General features: G+C 28.5%; 2 protein-coding genes across 6 annotated transcripts; one reads left to right on the forward strand and one right to left on the reverse strand.

Annotated features, from left to right (window-relative positions):
• The first annotated feature begins 3,615 nt into the window (after positions 1-3,615).
• Positions 3,616-12,703, forward strand: Ccha1 (neuropeptide CCHamide 1). Of its 4 annotated transcripts, none has more exons than XM_083043863.1 (6): positions 3,616-3,889; positions 4,403-4,577; positions 8,840-8,875; positions 8,970-9,219; positions 11,867-12,038; positions 12,150-12,703. In XM_083043863.1, the coding sequence occupies exons 2-6, from the start codon at positions 4,484-4,486 to the stop codon at positions 12,174-12,176; spliced, it is 579 nt and encodes a 192-aa protein (XP_082899989.1). In that variant the 5' UTR covers positions 3,616-3,889; positions 4,403-4,483; the 3' UTR covers positions 12,177-12,703. The 4 variants fall into 4 exon arrangements, with proteins under 4 accessions (XP_082899989.1, XP_082899991.1, XP_082899990.1 ...); XM_083043865.1 differs by having other exon boundaries at positions 4,460-4,577; XM_083043864.1 differs by having other exon boundaries at positions 3,616-3,835.
• Positions 12,704-13,000: 297 nt separating this feature from the next.
• On the reverse strand, positions 13,001-23,185 carry LOC145939418 (neuropeptide CCHamide-2). 2 transcript variants are annotated; one of them, XM_083043712.1, is made up of 4 exons: positions 22,904-23,185; positions 14,892-14,945; positions 14,183-14,442; positions 13,001-13,927 (listed from the first exon to the last, which is right to left on the reverse strand). In XM_083043712.1, the coding sequence occupies exons 1-4, from the start codon at positions 23,007-23,009 to the stop codon at positions 13,874-13,876; spliced, it is 474 nt and encodes a 157-aa protein (XP_082899838.1). In that variant the 5' UTR covers positions 23,010-23,185; the 3' UTR covers positions 13,001-13,873. The 2 variants fall into 2 exon arrangements, with proteins under 2 accessions (XP_082899838.1, XP_082899839.1); XM_083043713.1 differs by lacking the exon at positions 14,892-14,945 and having other exon boundaries at positions 22,904-23,183.
• Between the last annotated feature and the right edge of the window lie 794 nt (positions 23,186-23,979).

Raw genomic sequence — 23,979 nt, forward strand, 5'->3', positions numbered from 1 at the left:
TTATTGCTGTATTACGTTTTAATCTCCGGAATGAAAAAATCGGCCACTCTTCATTATCGCGAAATTTATCACCGAGAAGTATTCCTCGAAGTCAACGTAATTCAGATAAGTGGAGCACTTCCTGCAAATCTAACGACTCGGAATATTGCTTTTGACTCCTAGGAAATTTTTTCCGAGACTCGTCGAGTCATTTAATATGCGAATAGTGAGGAATTTCGCTTGCAGAGATATTATAGGCAGATTATAAGCAGAAAGAATTCGCCAATCGCACAAATCATTACTATTTATCCAATATTCTTTCCTCGAAAATTTAATTAATAATACGAATATTTTTTTTATTAAATTAATATTTCGCTCCTTTTATGATCGATTGATTATAAATATTTTTGTGTGGAATTTTTAAGTAAAATCATATCGTATTTCAAACGAGATACAATAATTAGTAATATTTTCCGTTAAATATTGAAAAAACCGATAAAGAATCAGCGCTAATATCCAGTTTACAGGGATGAAAGCATTACAGCGTCGACCCCACGAATTTCACGTCATGAAGTCGGCGCCGTAAAGTTATATTAAACGTGAATGCGAAGTGACGAAAGCGACTCAACGAAACATTCAAATGTCATGGCGTTTTGGGGAATGATTCTTTATGCGCGTTAAATTAAATTGCCCGTTTATTGCCTTTCATGCGAAGGGCCGCAAAAGTAATTGACAGCGAAAGCAACTCTTGTGCTACTCTTCCTTCTTCTGATGACTTAGGTTTTACGACTGGCGCGCGAGACCACTCTTCTTCATGATGAAATAGCGGATGATACTGTGTTGACATAATTCTTCAGTGACGTAATATTAAACTTTTCGATATACTTGTGATGTACTTGAAATTTTGATATTTCAAAATGACCAAAAAATCATTATTCTTCTCAGCTGATTATCATTATCTTTAGCGCAACACGCGCATAACGAAATAAATCATCTTAACTATATAATATATACTATAATATATAATATATACTATACCAGTTACATGAAATATGTAACACGCGCGTTTTTGCAGTCGAGAAAATAGAATTTGGTGAATTCTAGGACTAATATTAAATGGAAAGTATCAGTATAATTTCAATTGTCTGATAAATAGATATTTTTCATTCAAAAATTATCTGTAAAATCCATTGACAAATATTTGTGTATATTTTTTCTTTGATTAATCTATGTTTTTATTCCTCCGTATATAAACATAGTGCTAGCATTAATAATCGAAATTATTGTATAAAAATCTACTCTAATCTAATGTTACGTTAAAAGCTTTTTTTATTCTGTGGACGGGTTCCGATTTGAATCTTTTTTTTATTGTTACAAATATTATTAGGTAAGCTATTAATAAAGACGCTTATAGTATTGCACTTTTGTTGGCTCGATCCATGAGCGCCAGGTGCGCCGTCATCCACCTTTATGTGCTCTGTGGCCTGACTGCGAATGTGCGTAACTACTTACGGGCAACGTGTCCGCGATACGACGCGCCTATACTACTTGCAGATACCCGCGAGTATCCGCGCCAATTTACAATTATGTTAAGAAACTTGTTGCGCGCTTTTCTCTCGCCTCGCGGTACACAGTATATAATCTTTATTTATTGTTTTAAATTATAAATAATATCTAATTTATAAATAATATAATATAATTAATGAAATTAATTATAACTTAAAATATGATTAATGAAATTATTAAAATATGATTAATAAAATTAATACAATATGGTTAATAACATTAATAAATATACCTAATAATTAATTTTACATTTTTTTCAATGTGCTCTTATTCCGCCAAAAATAAGTTTGATTACTTTCGTGGCATGGTACTTCTTTCTACGAGAAATTGTATTTGTTATATATTTGTTATATATGTGTGTCCGAAATACTATTGTCTCAACAATATCTAATTACACGTTACGTGACCAGATGGCCACTACGGGCGATATTTGGACAGGTTGCAAGTATTAATAACATTAGATAACGCACATTGCAATTTTTTGAAAGTATATGTTTGCACTTATATGTATAAGATTATTACGATGTCTTTTTCGTTGATATTTTATCTAACATATATTATGCAAGAATTACACATATGTTATAATTATATAACATTGATATAATATTAATTCGCGAATCTTTAAATATATTCATCAATATTCATTGAAAAATAGAAATAGAGAAACAGGCCTCTCATCTTTTATATGCAATTATTGGAAGTTATATCAGAGACATTTATTGCTTCTGTTATACAGAAAGCAGATAATTAAAGAATTTACCTTATTTTCTTAAAAGTTCAAAAAGGCGTCATAAATCTAGTTATTATCTTATTTGTGCACACACACATATATATATATATATATGTATAATAATTTTTTTATTTATTTATAAGATACAAACCACACAAAGATTTATGAGCATAAAAATTTTCTTTGAGTCTTTTTCTTGTATAAAATTTCAAGACGCAATTCATTTGTATACTTAACTTTACATGCATTATTTATCTTTGACTAAGAATATGAACAAGATATAACATTCGCAAAGCAGCTGCGTAAATATAGAGCTTAGCATAAATTTTGCATATGTACCCTTATTTATTTATCTCCACTAAAGCAAATGTTTAAGGAATGACACAAATTTTGTTCACCAACTTTGTTTTCAACAAAGTTACTAAGATAAATAATTTTTAAATTGTATGTGACAAAATGAAGAAACACTGAAAAGTTTAAATCTCAGAGATACAAATTAATAACAGGACGCTTCATTATAATTTTTATATTATTTTAAGAGTATTAATTATTAAGCATAATTTATTTTCTCAAAGTTTCGATCGCAAAGACATTGTATAGAAATTGATCAAAGGATTCACATATGAAAGGAGTAACGGTAATTCTGAAACTAATTGAACTAGTTAGAAATTTATTAAATATACACACACTAAATGTGTAATACATACTAATTAACTATATAAGGAAATTAAACTCTGACAAAATATATATTTTAATTTTATCATATTTTATTATATTTTAATTTTCACTTAATTGTAAGAGTGTTAAATATTAAACGCACTTTTTCTGACACACTAAATGTATGATAGTTAATATGAAACTATGAACATGAGAATTAAATTTTAAACTATAAACAAATGTGATATACTTAGTCAAAATTTTGGATATAGCAAAACTGTTAGAATTTATTTCAGGAAATGTGGCCCGCGATTTTGTTTGTCGCCTGTAAGTCGGTTCAGCGAAATTTATTCTTCACAAGAAAGAATGAGAAAGATAAATTATAAAACAAATTTTTTTTCAAAATTTATTATTCAAATTTTTCCAATGTACGCCAAATGAAAATATAGCTACGATCCATATACATCGATAATTTTTTAATATTCGATTACACACAATATTTACTATCCGAAGTTAACGTCAAAATCCTAGTGTTATGGTAAATTTCCAATTAAAGCCCACCCACGACGATTGTTTTTGTTCGTTCGCACGAAGTTTCGCCATCACCGACGCAGGTGCGCATCCTGAGGGCGCGTTGATCAGCCACCCCACCATGCACTAAGCTCGCCGCCGTGTACCGTCACACGTCTATAAAAGCGGTGGTCGCATCGCTCCCCAGCTTTAAGTTCACTTGCCAACCTCTTCGATCGAGATCGACCATTCTTTTGTGAGCAGCAAAAAACCTTCCCTCCCCCCCAGTTGGTGAACGCGCGCAGAACGCATCCGTACGTGTTCCGCTCATTTCTGCGAGGGTGAACGGAAGTGACATTACATACTTTCATTTTCCGAGTGCAAGAAAAAGAGGTAAAATAGAATTCGAGAAAGAAAGAGGAAATCGCCAACGGAACAAAATCCACAGTCAGTACGATAGCCAGAGATATATTACTTGAGATTTCCTCTCTTTCGTTTATTTTATTTTATTTTTTTTTTTCGAAAGTTTCGTGAAATGAGAATAGAAAGAGTCAAATATTATTTTAATAAATTTACAAATTAAAAAATTCATCTAAATTAAGAAATTTTATTTAAATTAAGAGCGCGCGGGACAATATTTACGTTTTATAAAAGTACATTTTTTTTTATTTTGAAATATCGTTATTTTTGAAAGTAGATTAATAATGCTATTTAACCGATGTAACTTTATTTTAAAGAGGAGGAAATTTATACTTATATATTAGAAATATTTGTCTTAATTTACATAAGATAATTAATGTTAACATAATTATCATATTTGTAAAAAATACATTATGCTTGAATTAATGTCATAAGCTGAAAAAATCTTTAGATAACAAAAATCAGAAAAAAATTTTGTTTTACAATTTATCTTTCTCATTCTTTCTTGTGAAAAATAAATTTCGCTAAACCGACTTACAGGCGACAAACAATCGCGGGCGACATTTCCTGAACATATTTGTTTGCTCGTTTACACAGTAAAGTATCAATTGAGATTATTACATGGCATTGACTTTGAAAAAGCCCCGCACTATGACAATCGTCGTGCTATCCTGCATCATCATGTTAATCTTCTGCTTCGCCGATTGCGCGGCCGGTAGGTACAATGCAGTTTCCGTCTTATAATTCTGCATTATATAGCTTTATTTTTTTTCTTTACATTTTTTTTATCCATAGAAATTGTAATCGAATATAATAATTTTTATGATAAACACACATATATATATATATATATATATATATATATATAAAGCAAAACTCTATAATATAAAATAAATTAAAATATTAAACAAAAATTTTCCATAGCACGTTTAATTCTGTCAATATCAAATATTAAAAAATTATTGCAAAATATTAAAGATTATTAATTGTGACGAGCATATTACAACTCTTGTCTCTTTTTGTCAAATATACAAACTCCCATCTTTGTAACGTGTAAATATTAAAACCGGTATTCTTAAATTAATAAATAGTCAATAAATTGGTTTTCTCTCGAAAGCAGCTTTTGGAATCAGAATATTTAAGTAATCAAAAAAGGCATATATGTACGTAATTATTAAATGGATTTATTGATGTGTTCCATATTTTTATTGTTACATGATGGCTTAATTAATATAAATAGTTAAAATGCATTGAAATTAATCAGTAGTACCAATAAATAATTCTTCTTAAAATTTCACTTTAATGAAATAAATTGTAATCGTAATAACTGTAATTGTAATAAAATTGTAATATGTAAATTGAAGTTTTAAAATTAATCGAGGCAAAATATCAGTTTAGAAAAATCATAGTTCTTTTTATACGTGATATATTTATAAAATTGCAACTAAGATAAATGTAAATTTTATAGTGCGCGGTTGCATTTTATTATTTTTTAATCATGGTTACATTTTTATGAAATCTGACGTAGAAACTTGAATGTTTATTGGATAATATGCCAATGTTAGCGGGGACATGTCTAAGTAGCTAGGAAAATGTTTATTGCAATTTGTCTGTGCATCGGGTAGAAGATAATTATTTAAGACAGTGTAATATCTGTGAACTATTCCCCGGATATATGGCTATCAATTTGGGACGAAGAGGATGTAGAGCTTATTATAGTGTTTGGAACGCTAAGTGGATTAGCATGAGGAAAATTGTAATATATACATCTATAATTTTGTTGTTGTAAATTAATTGGGTACTAGTGAAAATTTGAAAAGTTTAATTGATATAAACTCGAAATTTGGATACAATAACCCGACATATTTTTGCACATTTATTTCTTTTGTGCAATTTAAACTATAAATTATAAAACAACTTTTCTCTTGGAATAGTTTATATCACTAATACCGTGATAGTTGTGTTAATGTATTGAATTATTAAAAGTTTAATGGAGACTCCTGAAATTGAATGCATAAATTTGCGATGATATTTACATTTACGATAAAATCCTTATAAATCCTTTAAGCATAAGTATACATTTTCACCGTCTCTAACAAAATACTCAAAAATTTCAAATTGAATATAAAAATATCATATATTCTACTTTTACGATAAAAAATTAAATAACCATTATCTTTTACAAAACATTAAAAAGATATTTAATATTATTTCAGACATTTATAACAAAATAATAAAGATGAAAATCTATTTTTATAATTAAAAAAGATTTTTTTGTAGAAGAGTTCACGCTTTTATGTCTAATAATGTAAAAAAAAATTAATGAATTTTAAAATAAGTGCCTCAAAAAAGGATAAAAAATTAAAAGCGGAAAGATGAATTTTATATATACTATATAATATTTTCAGAATTATCAACTTTTCTTTCGATTGTGGATCTTTTAAATAATATGAAATGGATTTGCTTTGCTCTCTTTGATAATTCTTTCTCAAAAATATTTACGCGATTTATTTTTTTGTTATATTATTGTTTCTAATTTTTATATTTTTATCTGTGATATGTAAATAAGTTTTTTGACAAATAAAATAGAAATACATCGCAGTTGCTACATTTACTACACTGTTTTGTATTATGTTCAGATTATTTAGCATAAAATAATAGTATAAATAATGGTAAAAATAATAATGGTTATAAATTAATATAAAGTTAAAAGCTAAGTAACTGATTACTTAAAATTTTATTTGTTTTATATTGTAAATGCAATCTCGATTCTTGCCAGACATATATGTATAAGATATTTGTTATTTAGTTACCCATCGTCTTTCTTAGAACATAATAAAAATGCAACAAATTTATGAAATAATAGAGATAAGAGGAATAGTTCTTATTATATTTTCTACTAGAAATACGCGATTACGTTTTATTAATTATTATTAATTTTGGATCAAAATTCACCCAGAAGAAGAGAGAAAGAGAACAAAAAAAAATTTAACTTTACAGATTCCGAGTTTATATATATCCAAATATGACATTTGAAATTTAATCCAAATTATTCCAAATGAGAATCTGAACCCCTATCTATTATACTAACTCTTTGCCAGCCTTTTTTTAATCATCACATCGATCCTTTGTGTGAATAAGATGGGGCGTAAGTACATCACGGTTGGGATCAGATCGCTAAAGACAAATATGATACCTAATAAATCGCATCGATTCCAACAAAAACTAGAATAACCTTTGAGAATAAAATTTGCGTAGGCACCAGAGTTCTTCTGACATATTATATACATATATGCCATGCACAAAGACGGTAAATTGAATATGCCCAATTCGATGGATAAAAGCGAATTTTTCTCATTCACATCTCACATTTTGCATCTGAACAAAAGAAACCTATCGAAGAAACAGAGCCGCGAAAACAGCATCTACTGGATTCCATTTTCACATTTTGCTCCACGCGCAAAACGTGAATAAATATTTCTGCTTTCGATTCCATTTGCACCTTTCGATGTGAACATTCTTTTAATCCGATTATTGCAGTTTCAATTACTTCTTACTTTTCTCTACTATTCGAAAAGGGGCTTATCGAATATCTAGCGGATTGTTATTCCTGAGCTATTTTACAAGTGGAATTGTCGACGTAGACGGAAACTATATGTATATTGAAATATACCGATCGATCTATAATCGTTATATTATATACACTCGTCAACAAAATTAACGCATATGTATTTTAAGTCAAAATTTCGCATAATTTCAAATAAGTATAACTCCGCTAAAAATGATCGGATTTGAAAAATTTTTTTTTCACTGTCAAACTTGAAGTCTACTTTAAAAACCATTCGTCAGATTTTTAATTTATCCTCCTCCCCCGTACGCTACTGCTTCAAAAGTAAGGACGTGTTTTGTCTCTAAAAAATTGCGTACTTTGACGCACTCCACGGGGTGAAATAAATTTTTTTCGCAAATCTTATCATAACTATCGTAAAATGTGGACTTTTTACTATAAATTAAAAAAAAAAGCAAAGTTCGTACGATTTTTTTTCGCGGAGTTATTACATATGAAAGTTACCCATACATTTTTTCCATTTAATGACTCAGTCAAAGTAGACTTCAAGCTTGACAGTGAAAAAAAATTTTTCAAATCCGATCATTTTTAGCGGAGTTATGCTTATTTGAAATTTATGCGAAATTTGGACTTAAAATACATATGCGTTAATTTTGTTGACGAGTGTACTTACTTAATTAAAAGAATTATTTGAATTTTATATTGGTAGTATCTATAAATAATTCTTGATGTTAAGAATTTTTTCATAAAATCTCTTAAATTCTATATGTATTATTCTTCAGAATAAATAAATTCTTACGATGAAAGTATAATAGAATTTGAGTTTTAAAGCGCTGGACGAAATCATAATAAAGAAATAATGGAAAGCCAATTTTACGGGATTGTTATTCGCCCTCGCATTCATTGCATACAAGGAATGTCGAGGCGAGCTTCTCCATATCGTTTATAAGTACACAAGATCGTTCTTAATTCTTCGCGGAACAATGTCTGGGGAATATAATAGTGTAATAAGCGTTCTCAAATAAATTTTTATTACATTCCTTTGCTTGCAATGCACTGAACACAGTTTCTGTTTCACCAGAGTGGAGTGTTGGTCGCGCCATAATTTTATTTCTACAATTTTGATTGAAATTAGTTGTTCTTATGCACTGTCTTATTACAACATATTACTTGAATTTATATTTCCGATATAATTTATTATCTAATAACTTAATATCATGCACGCACATACGTACATTCTTACAAATATGTAAATGTTATAAATATTTCTGTTTATTCATCTCTATTCAATATCCATTACATAATAAGACGTCTTATTTATGTACGTGAAAATATTAATAACAGAAAAGAGTTTTGCAAGAATTTTATATATTTAATATTGCAATATATATAAATGCCATTTTATCCAGGATCCTGTCTAAGCTATGGACATTCTTGTTGGGGAGGTACGTCATTCTATATTAATACTTTTAATAATAATACATATATATATATAAATATATATATATATGTATTATTATTAAATATATAAAATTTTAGCGCACGGAAAGCGCAGCGATGCACCTACCATGCGCATCCTGACAGCCAAGACTTTGTTGAGCGGATCCCCGCAAAACAACATCGCGCATTCCTCTAAGTCGCCATGGACTTTATCCCGTTTGATTACTGGACAACTTGTATTACCGTTGACGGATAAATATCCCATTAGATGGAACGATTTCCCTAAGGATAAAACAATTATCCCATCAAAATGGGATACAATAAATGATGATAGTATCATACCAATCAGGTAAATTTTTGCGAAGAAGAAAATAGGGAGCATCAAACGAATACAACACTTTGACAAAAATTTCTTTACGAAAAATATGCGCAACAATGATTATTTTACCGAAAAATACTATCGATGTTTTATTTACGAAGGCTTTTGGTGTTTAATTTATCTTTAACAATTTAATAGATTGTGTCTGTTATATTTAATATATTTTGTCTTTAATATACACGTATGCACTGGCGGATCCGGGAGGGGGGGGTTAACCCCCCCCCTTGCAAATTAAAAGAAACAGTTTTGCTGAATTTGTTTAAAAAATATAAATAAAGAAAAACAAATTAAAGAGCTATCGACGTCAGGACCCGCTAGTGTATATATATATATGTAAGTATAAGATACACTAAATTATACTCATTACGCATTCAAGGAGTTAAGTATAGATTAAGTCAGACATAGAACGAAATGATGAGATAATTTCATTGCACGAAAATAAATAGGTGAAATTTTTTATATCTATATAATATATATATAATATATATTATATCTATATAATATATATTACATAGATACAAAGAATTTCGACTAATTATTTTCGTACAACAAAATTATCTCATCATTTCGTCCTATGTCTGACTTAATCTATACTTAATTCCTTGAATGCGTAATGAGTATAATTTACAGTGTTTCTTATACATATTGTATATATTATATAGATATAAAGAATTTCGCCTAATTATTTTCGTGCATGAAATTATCTCATCATTTCGTCGTATGTCTGACTTAATCTAAACTTAACTCCTTGAATGCGTAATGAATATAATTTACAGTGTATCTTATACATACATATTGTATATATTATATATATATATAAAGAATTTCGCCTAATTATTTTCGTGCATGAAATTATCTCATTATTTCGTCGTATGTCTGACTTCATCTATACTTAACTCCTTGAATGCGTAATGAGTACAATTTACAGTGTATCTTATACTTATATATATATATATATATATATATATATATATTATACATATATTATATATATATACATATATATATAAAAGTATAAGATACACTGTAAATTGTACTCATTACGCATTCAAGGAGTTAAGTATAGATTAAGTCCGACATAGGATGAAATGATGAGATAATTTCGTTGCGTGAAAATAATTAGGCGAAATTCTTTAATCTATATAATATACATATATATATATATATATATATATAAATATATATATATATATAAAAGTATAAGATACACTGGAAATTATACTCATTACGCATTCAAGGAGTTAAGTTTAGATTAAGTCAGACATACGACGAAATGATGAGATAATTTCATGCACGAAAATAATTAGGCGAAATTCTTTATATCTGTATAATATATGTATACAATATGTATGTATAAGATACATTGTAAATTATACTCATTACGCATTCAAGGAGTTAAGTATAAATTAAGTCAGACATAGGACGAAATGATGAGATAATTTCGTTGCATGAAAATAATTAGGCGAGAAATTCTTTATATCTATATAATATATATATATATACACTGGCGGATCCTGGGCGGGGGGGCTTAACCCCCCCCTTGCAAATTAAAAGAAACAGTTTTGCTGAATTTGTTTAAAAAATATAAATAAAGAAAAACAAACATTAAAGAGCTATCGACGTTGTTGATTCTGGAATAAAAGCTAATCATGAAACCAAAAATATTAAATAAAATAATTTTGCCCCCCCCCCCCCCCCCCCATTATCGACGTCAGGATCCACTAGTGCACGTATGTATATAATATATGTAAAACATTGGGATATTTTTTTAATTTTAACAAAATTTCATACATATACAGACTAGTTGGAATATAAAACATATCATACATTATACGTGTTTTACTCTATGTATCTGCAAAGTTTCATCCAAATTGATAAATCCAGATTAACGATTTTTTCTTGTTAGCCCTTGAAATTAAATAATTATGATTATTTTAGATTATATGAATTATTTTAATTTTAAATAAAAATTTTGTTATAAAAAAAAATACCACATAAATTATATATAATTATATAAAAATTATCTCATTTCTGACTGAAACATCATATATATGCGATGAAGGAACAAACTGCGATTAAATAAATGTTGAACTAGATATATCTTAAAGATAGTATATATCTCCGAAGGAATAATGACAAAGTTATGCAGAATTATAAGGAATAAAGTAGATTTTACAGTTGGCGAAGGGATAGTAGTTTTAAAGGGTAGGGGTAGGTTAGGTTTTTAAACTTGGAGGAATCTCGTTAGAAGTTTTATACTTTGTTTTATGAATCATTAGACTAATGGTTAAACTTTCTCACATTTTAATTAAAAAAAGCAATGTATTAAGATAATCAACGGATATACATATAATAATAGTTTAATAGTTCTAATTTAATCATCTAATATTATTAGCATCTTTAGCTGTCTGTATTATTTATCTATATTAAGTTTCTTTTAAAATTTCTTTTAAAAAATATTTTTTTCTGGATTTAAGTTGAATATTTACGCTCTGAAAAATAATTTTTATCTTAATGCATATACACAAAAACTATTTTCGTAATTCTATTATGTATATTAATAAATAGTTTTATTAATATATTAAAGTTTAACATAACAACTGATGCAAATTTGCAGAATTCCAATTAACAACGAAAACAATAAGCGGAAAATTAGCAACGCACAAGGTATAATGCGTAGTATGAACGAAAAATTTGAAAATTCCATTCCAGAAATCTTGCTAGTTCCAACTGATGAATACGATATGCCAATTAATAATCCTCAAAAGTTAGACATATTTAAATTTCTGGTATGTCTTGTATTTTCATTAATAATTATTGAATTTTTTAATCAATGTTTTTCTAAGTATTTATCTGTTAAATATTAACGCCCGTTCGTTTAACGATGCGTTCGTTTTCAGGATGAGAAGAATGGAAATGCGAAATAAACGAAATGTAAAAGACTGCAAGATATAGTGACGAAAAAGAATTTTCAGAAAAAAAAAACATCTCACAATCAAAGTAATAATATAATAATTCTCTGTAGAAACGTATGTATATTGTTTTCGTATTAAATTCCTGTTTGATTTAATGTTCCACCTGGATTTAAAAAAAACAATTTCTACTTAGAAGACTATACACTTCTATAGTAAAGCTGTCGACGATACAGTTCTGTTAGTCATGATATAATTAAATATAAAAATGTTTAACGATAACAATTTTGTTGAACATTTTATATATTTATATCATGATTAAGAAAACTGCTATCGTCGATAGTTTTACTACAGAAGAGTATAGTCTTCTAAGTAAAAAATTTTTTTATTACTACAGCATTCTATTTCGACTAGTGTGTGAGATTGTACATGTATATCTACTACTATAGAAAATTCTGATTATCTATGTGGAATTGAAAGCTTTCTACCTTCTTCCTACTCTGTAAAACTTATCGAATAAATCTGAAAGCCTGATTTTATATTAATTTATATGAAAGTCAATTAAGTTAAAAAAACATATATTAGTAAAAAAAATTATATAAAAATATGTATAGTTTTATATATATGTATATACCTATAATTTATATATCACACAGTCTCAAATATTTAATTCAATCGTGAAAGACTCAATGTTTGCCAATATTTATTTCATTCATTTCTTTACATAATAAATCATTGACATTACATAATTATCATCTTTACATAATAAATCATTGACATTAAATCATCAACATATTAAGTCAAGAGAAAATTATAAATTAACTATTATATTATCGCATTGTGCGTAAGCTATAAAGTAAGAAAAAATACATATCATAACTTCAAGATATAATTTCTTATTGTATAATTATATATATTAGGGATATAAAAATAATAAATAATATCTATTAGCTGTGTAGTTCAATAACTTGATCAATTCTAATGCGGACATTTATTTCGCAAAAATAAGTCATAAATATGTCACCAACTGTGGGACAAATATTTATAATGCTTACATACGATAAATTTTCACAGTTTATCGTCTGATTACAATTTACTATCGATTTTTTAACAGCAGACAATAAAACTGAGAGAATAATTTGTTATTACGACGATGGATGAATGTTATCGACTCGATTCGCGCAGCGTTCGCGTTTATCTGCCGAGAATAATATAACATCCAGAAGATGCATTTTCGAAAGAAATTGTACGTTATCTGTGTTTAATCAAAGTTTACAGGATGATCTAATATATAAAAGCAGTTTAGCTAAGCAGACTTAATCGCAATCTAAAACGCATATAAAATTCAAATTAATATCACAAAATACAGAATATATTTAAAATAAAGAAATCTATCTATTATAATCTAATAATTTAAGTACATAGATGATAGAGAGTTATGAAACAATAGCTTTTAAAGTTTTCCTTAGCTCTTTGCTACAATGATTTATCACATTAAGAGGAGATTTATAATATAATAAAATAGGAAACGTAATTGTGTCGAATTACGAAAAAATATACACAATAATAATATGAAACGTCATAATATGAAACGATAATCGGATTTAAGCAACATTAAATAATCTAAATAACATAATTTCTTCTAAATATATATGCGCGATACGAAACTGCTTAATCTTGATGTACACAGATAATTCGCCTGTACACTTTCTTTATTTATTAGTGATGTCCGTATCTGTGCGATGCGGGCGACGATGAGATGCTATCTGAAAAATGCAGCATATTATAAGATTTTTATCTTCATTATTTCTATTTTTAATTACTTATTCTTACATATTATTACATATTAATAGGTTAAAATATTTTTTATTTTTAGTTTCGTAATATTATTCGTAATATTACAGCGCAAATATATACATATGTGGGATATCTGTCACTAATACAAAAGTTTTATTGTCGGAGAATTTTCCTTTTTATATGCTCCACATCTTCCTAACATTTATCCATCAAAACACACGTACCCATTGATTAACTAAAGATGACAGGGGATAAAGATCGAGTTGTTGAGTGTCTTTGCGAGTCCGTATGAAAGGCAACTTGTCCGATCGTTCCCGGAATTCGTCGTTGGGAAGAATGTAGAATAATTCGTCGTTCGGCGACGGTACTTCGGATTCTTGAAACTTCTCGTTAATACTTTCTTGCAGTGTATTCTGTTGCATGCTCGAATCGAATCTCTTTCCATGACCGCCGAAGCAGGAATGCCCAAATGACGCGCAGCCACCTGAGACACATTATAATTATTGATATTAGTTGCGTGAATTATTTGCACAAAGGCAGTATAATTTTGCGAGAAAAGACGATAATTTGAAACGCGATGTTAAAATTATCTATACAGTAAACTAGTTAAAAATTCGCACATTTGCAAAAATATTTCTTACGTCATTGATTTGATGCAACCAAAGGCTATGTGTTATGTTCAAAAATATGTTTTACATTTAACTCAGACCCTTACTTGCTATGTCTTTCATATTGATAATAATAATTTTCAAATAAAAATTTTAGCAAGAAATGTATAACAATTTATTCATTGAAAACTATTACTGAGAATAAGTTTTAATATTAAAATGAAGAGTTTTATTTACGCATAGAGACCTAAAAATATTTATTCTAAAACAACAAATCTCCTGTGCAGAGTTTTCTTGGCCTACCGTGATCTTTTCGAAATCGTACCTTTGCGAACGTAGTTATTGGTACTCCTGCGGTCAGTACTTCTTTCTTCTCGCGCTGTGAAAGGAATCAATGTTACAAAAAAAAACAAATAATTTTTTAAAAGAGATTTTTTTAGGTCTCTGTGCATGACCTCTTGTGGAATGATAAAAAAGTACCTAATTTTATAGTAGCTTGAAAGATATCGAATAAATCAAATCAAAGAAAAAAGAGAAAAGAAATTAAAATATTTAAAACAGATAAGAGATAAATCTTGTCGTGAATACTTTGCAAAACAAGATTTATTTTTACACTAATGAGACGTTAAACCTATCATGATTTATCAAGAAACATTTCGTACCAAGTATTCGTGGAAGATGCTATAGCTTTTTCGGACAGTAAGAGATTGCCCCTTTGAAAAATAAATAACTATCTTTTCTCTTTGTAAATACCGTAAATTTTCTTTATTATTCTATCGCAGATCTGCCGCTCAGAATATACAGAATGTAATATACAGAATATACATCCATCAATATCTAGACATGATGTATTGATTCGAAATGTGTATATTTAGTGAATGTTGAGGCATTTATAAAATGTAAGTTTAATAAAAAAAAATTACGATGTGGTGGCGCGTTTTTTCTCTCTAATACTAAAACAAATCGCGTTATTCACTCATTAAAACGATTATAAAACAAAAATAATGAGTTGTATTTCATAATCAGAGTCCTCGCTTTGAGACTTTTTTTAATTATAAATAAAAATAAATTATATATTTATATAAAGTTGATTTCTGAGTTAAAATTTGAGAAATATCAAACTTTCCTCTTCGATTTCGAGAGGTTTATTAATGTTTATTGAATAAGCCACAATTTGGCCCGTATTTTAATGTAAAATAAGTGAAAGTACTTCTCCTGTGAACGAAGAATTATTTATGAAATTTATTTCTCTTCAAGAAATCTTCGAGAAATCAATTTTAATTTCCTACGCAGCTATATTCTCTAAAAATAAATTTATTGAAATGCTTATCACATAAACAGGTATTATAATTCATGAAAGGAGTACACAATGTATTTGATTTTTATACTTTGTATGTAACGAAATAATTTCATATAAGTGCGGAAAACAGTTTTGGTTTTATATCAAAAAAGTTAGTAATCGTATTTTTATATATAAAATATAACTTATAGTATAACTTCCCGTATAGTATATCTTTATACGCGTATAGAATAAGATATATCCGTATCTCATGAAAAGTATACTATAAATATTTTATAGCGCGTGCTTTCGTATTGGTCTTGTCATCGCTTGGATTAAAACTTATAACTAGTTGTTTAAAAAAAATTAATACATAAAAATTAATAAAAACATCGAACATTACCTTAATTTCCCGATTGATATTTATGCGCGCGTATACATTTATTCATATAGCTTATAAAAGTATTAGATAACTTTACGTGAATCTCTTCATTAAATCTCAACGCGTGAATATTTAATTGAAATATCGGACAACAAGTCCGGCTATGCGTGAACGAAAAACCGCCAGATGACAAAACCGAAAAAATATATAATCCGTAATACGTGCCGGAGCTAAAATTATTCGTGAACAATAAAGGAACAACTTGCTCTCCACACAGAGCTGCTCATTCAATTACTACCTGAAACGAAGCTGATTAATCTACCATCGGCTTCGATCTTCCTCCTTCGTACAGTCGAACAATCCCATTTCTACGTGTGCTACATTTTTAAGTTTTACAACGTCACGAGGAAACTCGTTAAGCGCCCACATCTTTCTTCTATTTTTCGACATACGTCACACTTTGCATTACTCGCGATAATGTAACCGCAACATATATAGTCACACGTGTAATTCATTATATTTACGTTACAAAAGTAAATAAAATTTAATTAATAGTAATTATTATGTTATATATATATATATATATATATATATATATATATATAATGTAATTGAGTCTCAAAGCTGATTTTCAACAGTTAACAACAAATTAATCAAGGCTATGTGTTCTGATCTCGCAATACGATATCGCGTTATAATTATTTAGGAGGACTAAACATTTACAGATATGCTTTCGAAATAATACATTTGCGCATATCAAGAAAAATATTCGCGCTCTCCGACCTTTCCAATAAATGTTCGTTTGCACTTTAGCCGCGCACCTGGATTCATCATCGTTCATGAAAATGTGCTTCACGGCTGAACAATTCGAATTTCGATCTGAGCAGCCGCTACATTTACAGCGAAATGGACTGGCGTATTGCGTAATTCCATTCTATCTATCCAATGTGAATCTATCAAAGTGCATTTCACCGTAACACCAATAGCGCACAAGTAAAAATTTCGATATTCTACCTATAAAATCGCCATTAATTTTTGTTTGCTATTAACTTTGCTCCACTCTTGTAACAGTTTGTATAATTCCCTAATGAATATATACATATATTCCGAGAAATTTAATGCAGAAATATTTACTCTCTACACGGGGCGACCATACATGATACAAATTACACATTTGAAAATTTAGATTTTGACTATGTGCAACATATTTGTGAATTGGATAACGAAACATATCTCGTTCTTGTCTATTATTGTTTTCATATTTTTTATTTTTCTTATATTATCTGCTTCTCTCTGTTCATATATTTATATATTTTGAATATATTATAAAATTAATTTTATTTATTTTATTAAAATTTAGGAATTCTCAGGAAATGTCCTGTGCAACTCTTGTCGCATTATACTTTAATACCTTTAGCATAAAAACATAGTCAAAGTTGGTTAAAAAAACTGGCTTTGCAGCCGGTGCAATCATTTTTTTTCGCGCTATGAAAAGAATAAATGTTATAAAAATATGGGAAATTTTTTTGAGAAAATACATATAAATAATATATAATATGGGAAATCTCTTAAGTTCTTATATGCTGTTACACACTTGCATCATATTATGCATTTATGTGTGTGTGATTTTAATTTAAATTATGAAGATGATTTTATAAATGAAAATTCGTAAACTTCCAGGTCAGTGATTTCTCCCGCGTTAGAATTATTAAGAGAGATACAATATATCGAATGTAAACATGACAATCTTCGTTTCCATCATCCCACGTTACTTCGACGTGCATGATTGTATAACGCATCGTTATAGCGTATACACGTTTATTTTATTTCTCGCGTAGCTGTTAATTAATACAGTTTGCTAATCGCATGAAACGTGATCAAAAGAACAATTGTATACGCAAGAATTGCTTCAGATAAATAATTTTGAAAATATTTTTATCTTTCAGAATTTTAATAAGTGTCAGTATAATTGTTTTCCTCTTTTATTTTATTTTTAAGCTCACTTTAGACAGTTTGTAATTCTCGATAAAATTTGAAACTTATTTCTATTTGTATTTTTTATGTGTCGCATATAATACAGTGAAAATACTTCAAGAAGTAGCATACCGATATGTAAGATACATATCGGAATATACATACATTGGAATATGCGGCACAATTAAAATTATGAATAGGTTCTTACTTCTATTTCAATTGTGAATTATTAATCGTCTTCAAGTAGTATTTATAAGAAAGAAGATACAATAAGAAAATATTAAAACAAAAATTTGAAAAAAAGGAAAGCAGAGAAAAATTAAACTGACGCCACTAAAGCTCTATCTTTCCCTTTTTACAACCTCATTGCTCTTCGATGTTGTAGATCGAAACGATGTTACGGCTATGAGTAATCTAATAAGAGCCACTAAGTTAAATGCTAATTTTTTTGCTTTTTTGCTTAAAGTGTTTTAACTGATGTCGATTATGAATATTGACTATTCGAAAATAGACAAGTAGGAATGTATTTGTCAAATCTATTTAAATATTTTTGTATACTGAACATTTATTGAAGGATACATCTCTACTACGTTTTATTAGTGATATATATTGAAAATTATGCACATCCAATTCAGAATTGATTATTGTAATAAATATGAATAAGGCAAACGGTTGATACAGCACAAATTTAAAGCAATATTATATTAAAAGTTGCTAGATGCACAATTATTAATATAATGTAACGCAATATTTGCCTATTATATACACCTAATTAAACCTGTTTCATTAAATGCTAACTATGCTGCAATTTTCTGTATCGACACGATTTTTAATATCGTGTAATATAGTCTATTAAGTTGCTAATTTTCGATATCTATTAACCAGAATATCAAAACTAACTATATAAAATTTTATTTATATATCATAGTCTAGATATACTACAATTAACGATAAATTAAATCAATTAATATAATGTATTAATAATGTATTAACAATACATTTAAATCAATTTGAAATTTCTGGATGAAAAATATTTCGTTTTTATCATTAAGTCTATAGAAAATTAAAACAAGAAAAATTCTCCGTTTAGAGAGAGATATATTACATTCGCAATAGAAAATGTATATACTAATAATAATTATACAATAAAAAAATGATGAAAAAACTAATACTTAAAATTTTATTTTAAAAAATTAGAGACTAATATAATTAATAGATTCATAAAAAATTATACAATTCTAAAGTGAATCAGAATTACTTGACAGTTCGATTTCTATCGATTGTCACGCATAGTTTCGTGTCCTCGATAATTTCTATCCATAAATCCTACGCTCGTAACTATTCCTAGCTCGTATAAGGAGCGATAATTGTGTCACGGAAACATGAGCAAACAGTCAATGCTATTATAACATTTCGTAGCCGCGAGAGTTAACGGATTTGACATTACAATAGAGCAGCGATAATTCTCTTTTACATGAGTTTTGCGTAGAATAGCAGAACTTCGCGACAGCATCGCGCAGAAATCTATAGCTGACTTCGCGGAGACCCAAATAGAAGTTGAGAGCGGACGCATACAGTTGTTAAATCTGCAATCTAACTATATAATCAACAGCCTAACTATATAAATTTTACATCGTACTTTGTTAAGGCTAGTACTTTCAGAAACGGAAATGAAACGATTGATGTTACACGTCTCATAATACCCGTAGTTACACGTCTCATATATCTCGCTGCTACATATATAATATACAGTCTCTCATAAAACGCGTTAGTTTTAAATGATTCTATAAAAGATGATGTAAAATTGATATATTTGTCGTTTTTATTCGAATCATATATTGTTTTTTTTTTAAATTGATGTGGTCTCCGTTCCCTTTAATTTTATAAAATCTCTTTTTTTTAAATATAATGTAAGAAATAAATAATTCAAATAGACTTGTCAAAGATTAAGCAGCATAAAAATTGTTCTCCCTACTTAAATAAAAAAAGTACTTTCTCCAATCTATTAATTATTAAATGAATTTTTTATAATAAAAAAATTAATAAGATTATATTAAACAATTAATTTATAACTTTCGGTCTTTCAGATTATTTTCATTAATATCTTCTTTTATCATCTTAAGCGTGTGAGTTAACGGAAAAATTTCCTCTACTTGTATGTACGATATTTTAAAATTCTTCATATTTCACGCGACGCATTAACGTATATACGGTGCAATTGTGACAGAAAAAAGAGCTGACATACTGTATTTCCTGAAAAATTACATTTTCAATACTCGTAAGTTTTCCCGCGAATCCATTTCGATGATTCGGCTTTGCGAGAAGCGAGTGGAAACGATCAATCGAATGTCAGAGCAACGAAACAAATCGGCATGGCGACAAGCGAAATATCAAAGCGTTATTCAAATTATAACTTTTACAAAAGCATAAAACTAAAAAAATAGAACCGTTCGTAAACACGTAGAACAAACTTTTTTGACATTTTTGACGTACATATTTGCATTTTGACTTTTCAACGCGGAGGAATAAATATGTAGGAGCGACACACGAAAAGGCCAAAATTTTGTATACAATCGTCAATAGCGTGTGCGCTATGACTGTTTAATCATTTAATGACAAAATTCTTTTGCAACTATAGGAGAGCATTTTATACTCAAAGTTGTGAGAGTTAGATATATCTATATCTCGCCTAACAGGTGTTATGCAGTCACAATGTATAGATTCTTTTTTACATATAAATCATCGATTTTATATTGATAATAATGAAAAGAAATAAAACATATAACAAATTTATATATAAATAAAGGATTGAAAGAAATGGGCTAATAAGAGCCGGTGCGTCGAAAATAAGAACGCAAAAATTCGTATACTTATTCTTTATTTCTTCAGAACTAAATAAAGAATAAGTATACGATTTTTTTGGGCGTTCTTATTTCTGACGCACTGGCTCTTATTAGCCCATTCCTTTCAATCCTTTGTTTGAATATAGTAGTCTTATCTTTATCATAATTTAAATTTATATATTTACGAATATATGTATAAATTTAATTTATTTTAATGTACAAAATATAATAATTAATGATAATAAGTTAATAAATTTACGCAAGTTTTACTTGATTATCAAATTGTTTGCAATTTCTTCTCGTTGTTTCGCACAAAGAAATGTAATTTGAAGTAAACTTTTATTTAATTGTACTTTGCATTTAACTGACGAAAAAAAAAGAATTTTTAATTAGCGTTCGTGTAAGATACTTTACCAAATAAAAAATTCATATTTATTCGGACTTACCATCACTTTCTGAAAAATAGAAAAAATCTATTTCGATTGATCAATTGATATTATTGAGATAATTTTACTGTTCATTTCTTAACTCGTGATGCGCAATTAAAAGAGATATTAAAATCGACAAGTATATAAAACGATTCTAAAGTAAAAACGTTATTATCAAATGATGAAAAATAGTGAACGTTATATAATAATAAAAAATATAGAAAAAGGCTCTAATAGTAAAACTATATGTAAGGTAAAGAACAGGCTAATTAAGAGCCGAGCGCGGTAAGAAAGGCGCAAATATTTCGATTAGTTTAGATTTATTTAGTACGTTTCCATGGACCGAAACGTACTAAATAAATCTAAACTAATCGAAATATTTGCGCCTTTCTACCGCGCTCGGCTCTTAATTAGCCTGTTCTTTACCTTACTTATATAATAACATAATTAATATAATTCAAAATTCAAATATTTTGTGAAATCATTTTAATTGTAGGTCATCATTCCTCGAAGCTCTACATACTAAAAATGCGCTTCATAAATATATGGGATCAACTTCCAATATGTGCAAACAAAAACTAAATTTACGGATTAACTTGCAAAAATGTTAATTAATGAAAAACTAAATATACATCTAAAAGTTTTTAAGACTTTAAGTCAGTAAGTTGATTAGCTTATACAAGAAAATGTATAAACGTGTATAAAAAAATCTTATTTTGCTCTCAACTAATCCACATAAGTTTAGCATATTATCTTTATGCGTCCAATATGCATACACACACACACTCATTAATTTGATTATTTTATATATAAGATTATTGGATATTTAAATATTTAATTATTTTGATATTTGATTATTTTATAATATAAGAGAAAATTAACTTATAAAATTAAATAAAAAATAAATTTTTTTATCGAAATGCTATAATACACAAAGATATATGATCTCAATCAATTTCAAATTAATTATTAATTATTATTAAATAGAAAATCTGAATAAAATAAAAACGAGAAAATCAGAAATGACGTCTCGAAATACATCGAAACACTATATATGTATCAGAAATTTATATCTAATTATCTTAGAAGACTTTGAAGAGAATTAATTATTTTTCAACACAATTAACAAATTCGAAATAACGAATATCTGACAAATTGATAATGATATCAAAACATATTTATCTCTACATAATGATTTATTCTCAAATTCGCATTGAAATAATCGCAATTAAAAATAAATTAATTGAACAATTAAAATTAAGTAATTTCGTAATGCAGCCCTTATACCGTCCCGCCTGCATACTATTTTAGAATTAATAAATGATTACGTTGGGTTTTTGTAAATTATATCGTATCTTAAATCTCTTATATCGTATCTTAAATAAAATTAAATGCATTACTGAACACAAAGACAAATAAAGAAATACTCACGTTTAGCGTGCGCCTTGTCGCTGACGGAAATCAGAACCACGAGCAGAACGATCGAGAGGTAGAGCGAGAAAACGGGACCGGAAGTCGCGCGAAATTTGGTTCTCATTCTGTCGCGATAGTTGTCGACGTGCTTCGCTGTTGCGAGGATGATTCCCAAAGAAAGAAAACAGTTCACGCTTTTGCCTATTTACGATCGCGAATGACACCGAGACGAGAACAAAACGAGACAAGACGAGACGAGACGATGCTACCCCGTCGAGCAGGTGGTTGTAAATGAACGATGGTGGCGGCGCGCGTTCCCTCTTTTACAGGAATGGAATCGGAGTGGCGCAGTCGGATATCGCTGATGTAGTGTATGCCGGGTACGCTGTCGGGATATCGTGGGTGGCGTTTTGATATCTTCCAGGTGGTGATGACGGTGATCACGATGTTGTTATCACTGTGAACTTTGATGATGATCCCGTTGCAGAGATGGACGGGGGGGTATGAGTCCCACATCGGGATATGAGACTCACACATACTTGTAGAAACACTTCAGGATCGACTTTGTCCTCAAATAGAAAGATACAATTTGGGAGATCTCGATATTTTCGCAATTTAATATAGTATTGTGGAAACTGCATTCTCGTATGACTGAAATTTCTCAATTGCATATCGAGAGTTAATGTATATGATAATCAGATAATTAGTTGTAGATTTATCGGCTTCGCGATTTCAATAATGCCAACTTATTAAGATTAATGAGTAAATGAATTATGTGAAAATTTTAAACATCTTTTTTATTCTTAATATTTGAAGAAATAAGAAATTGGGCGTTAAATGTAAAATTTTTTTAGATATTTTCAAGTTAAATTGCATGATTTAAAAATGTCATTATAGATGTATTAATGGCATTTGTCTTCTTACGATGATTTTTTTATATATATAATTTTAATGCAAAATATATATAGCTCTAAATTTAAATTAAATTAATTTTGTCATTTAATAAAACTACATCGATTCATCATTTTTACTCCGATTTATTTCGAAGCAAATATAATGGTTCACTGAGTTACTCGCTCATTGGAAAATGTTAT

Source organism: Prenolepis imparis, unplaced genomic scaffold (genome assembly GCF_030444845.1).
Source record: "Prenolepis imparis isolate NDT839.2.m4 unplaced genomic scaffold, iyPreImpa1.0 SCAF_8, whole genome shotgun sequence".
Taxonomy (NCBI): domain Eukaryota; kingdom Metazoa; phylum Arthropoda; class Insecta; order Hymenoptera; family Formicidae; genus Prenolepis; species Prenolepis imparis.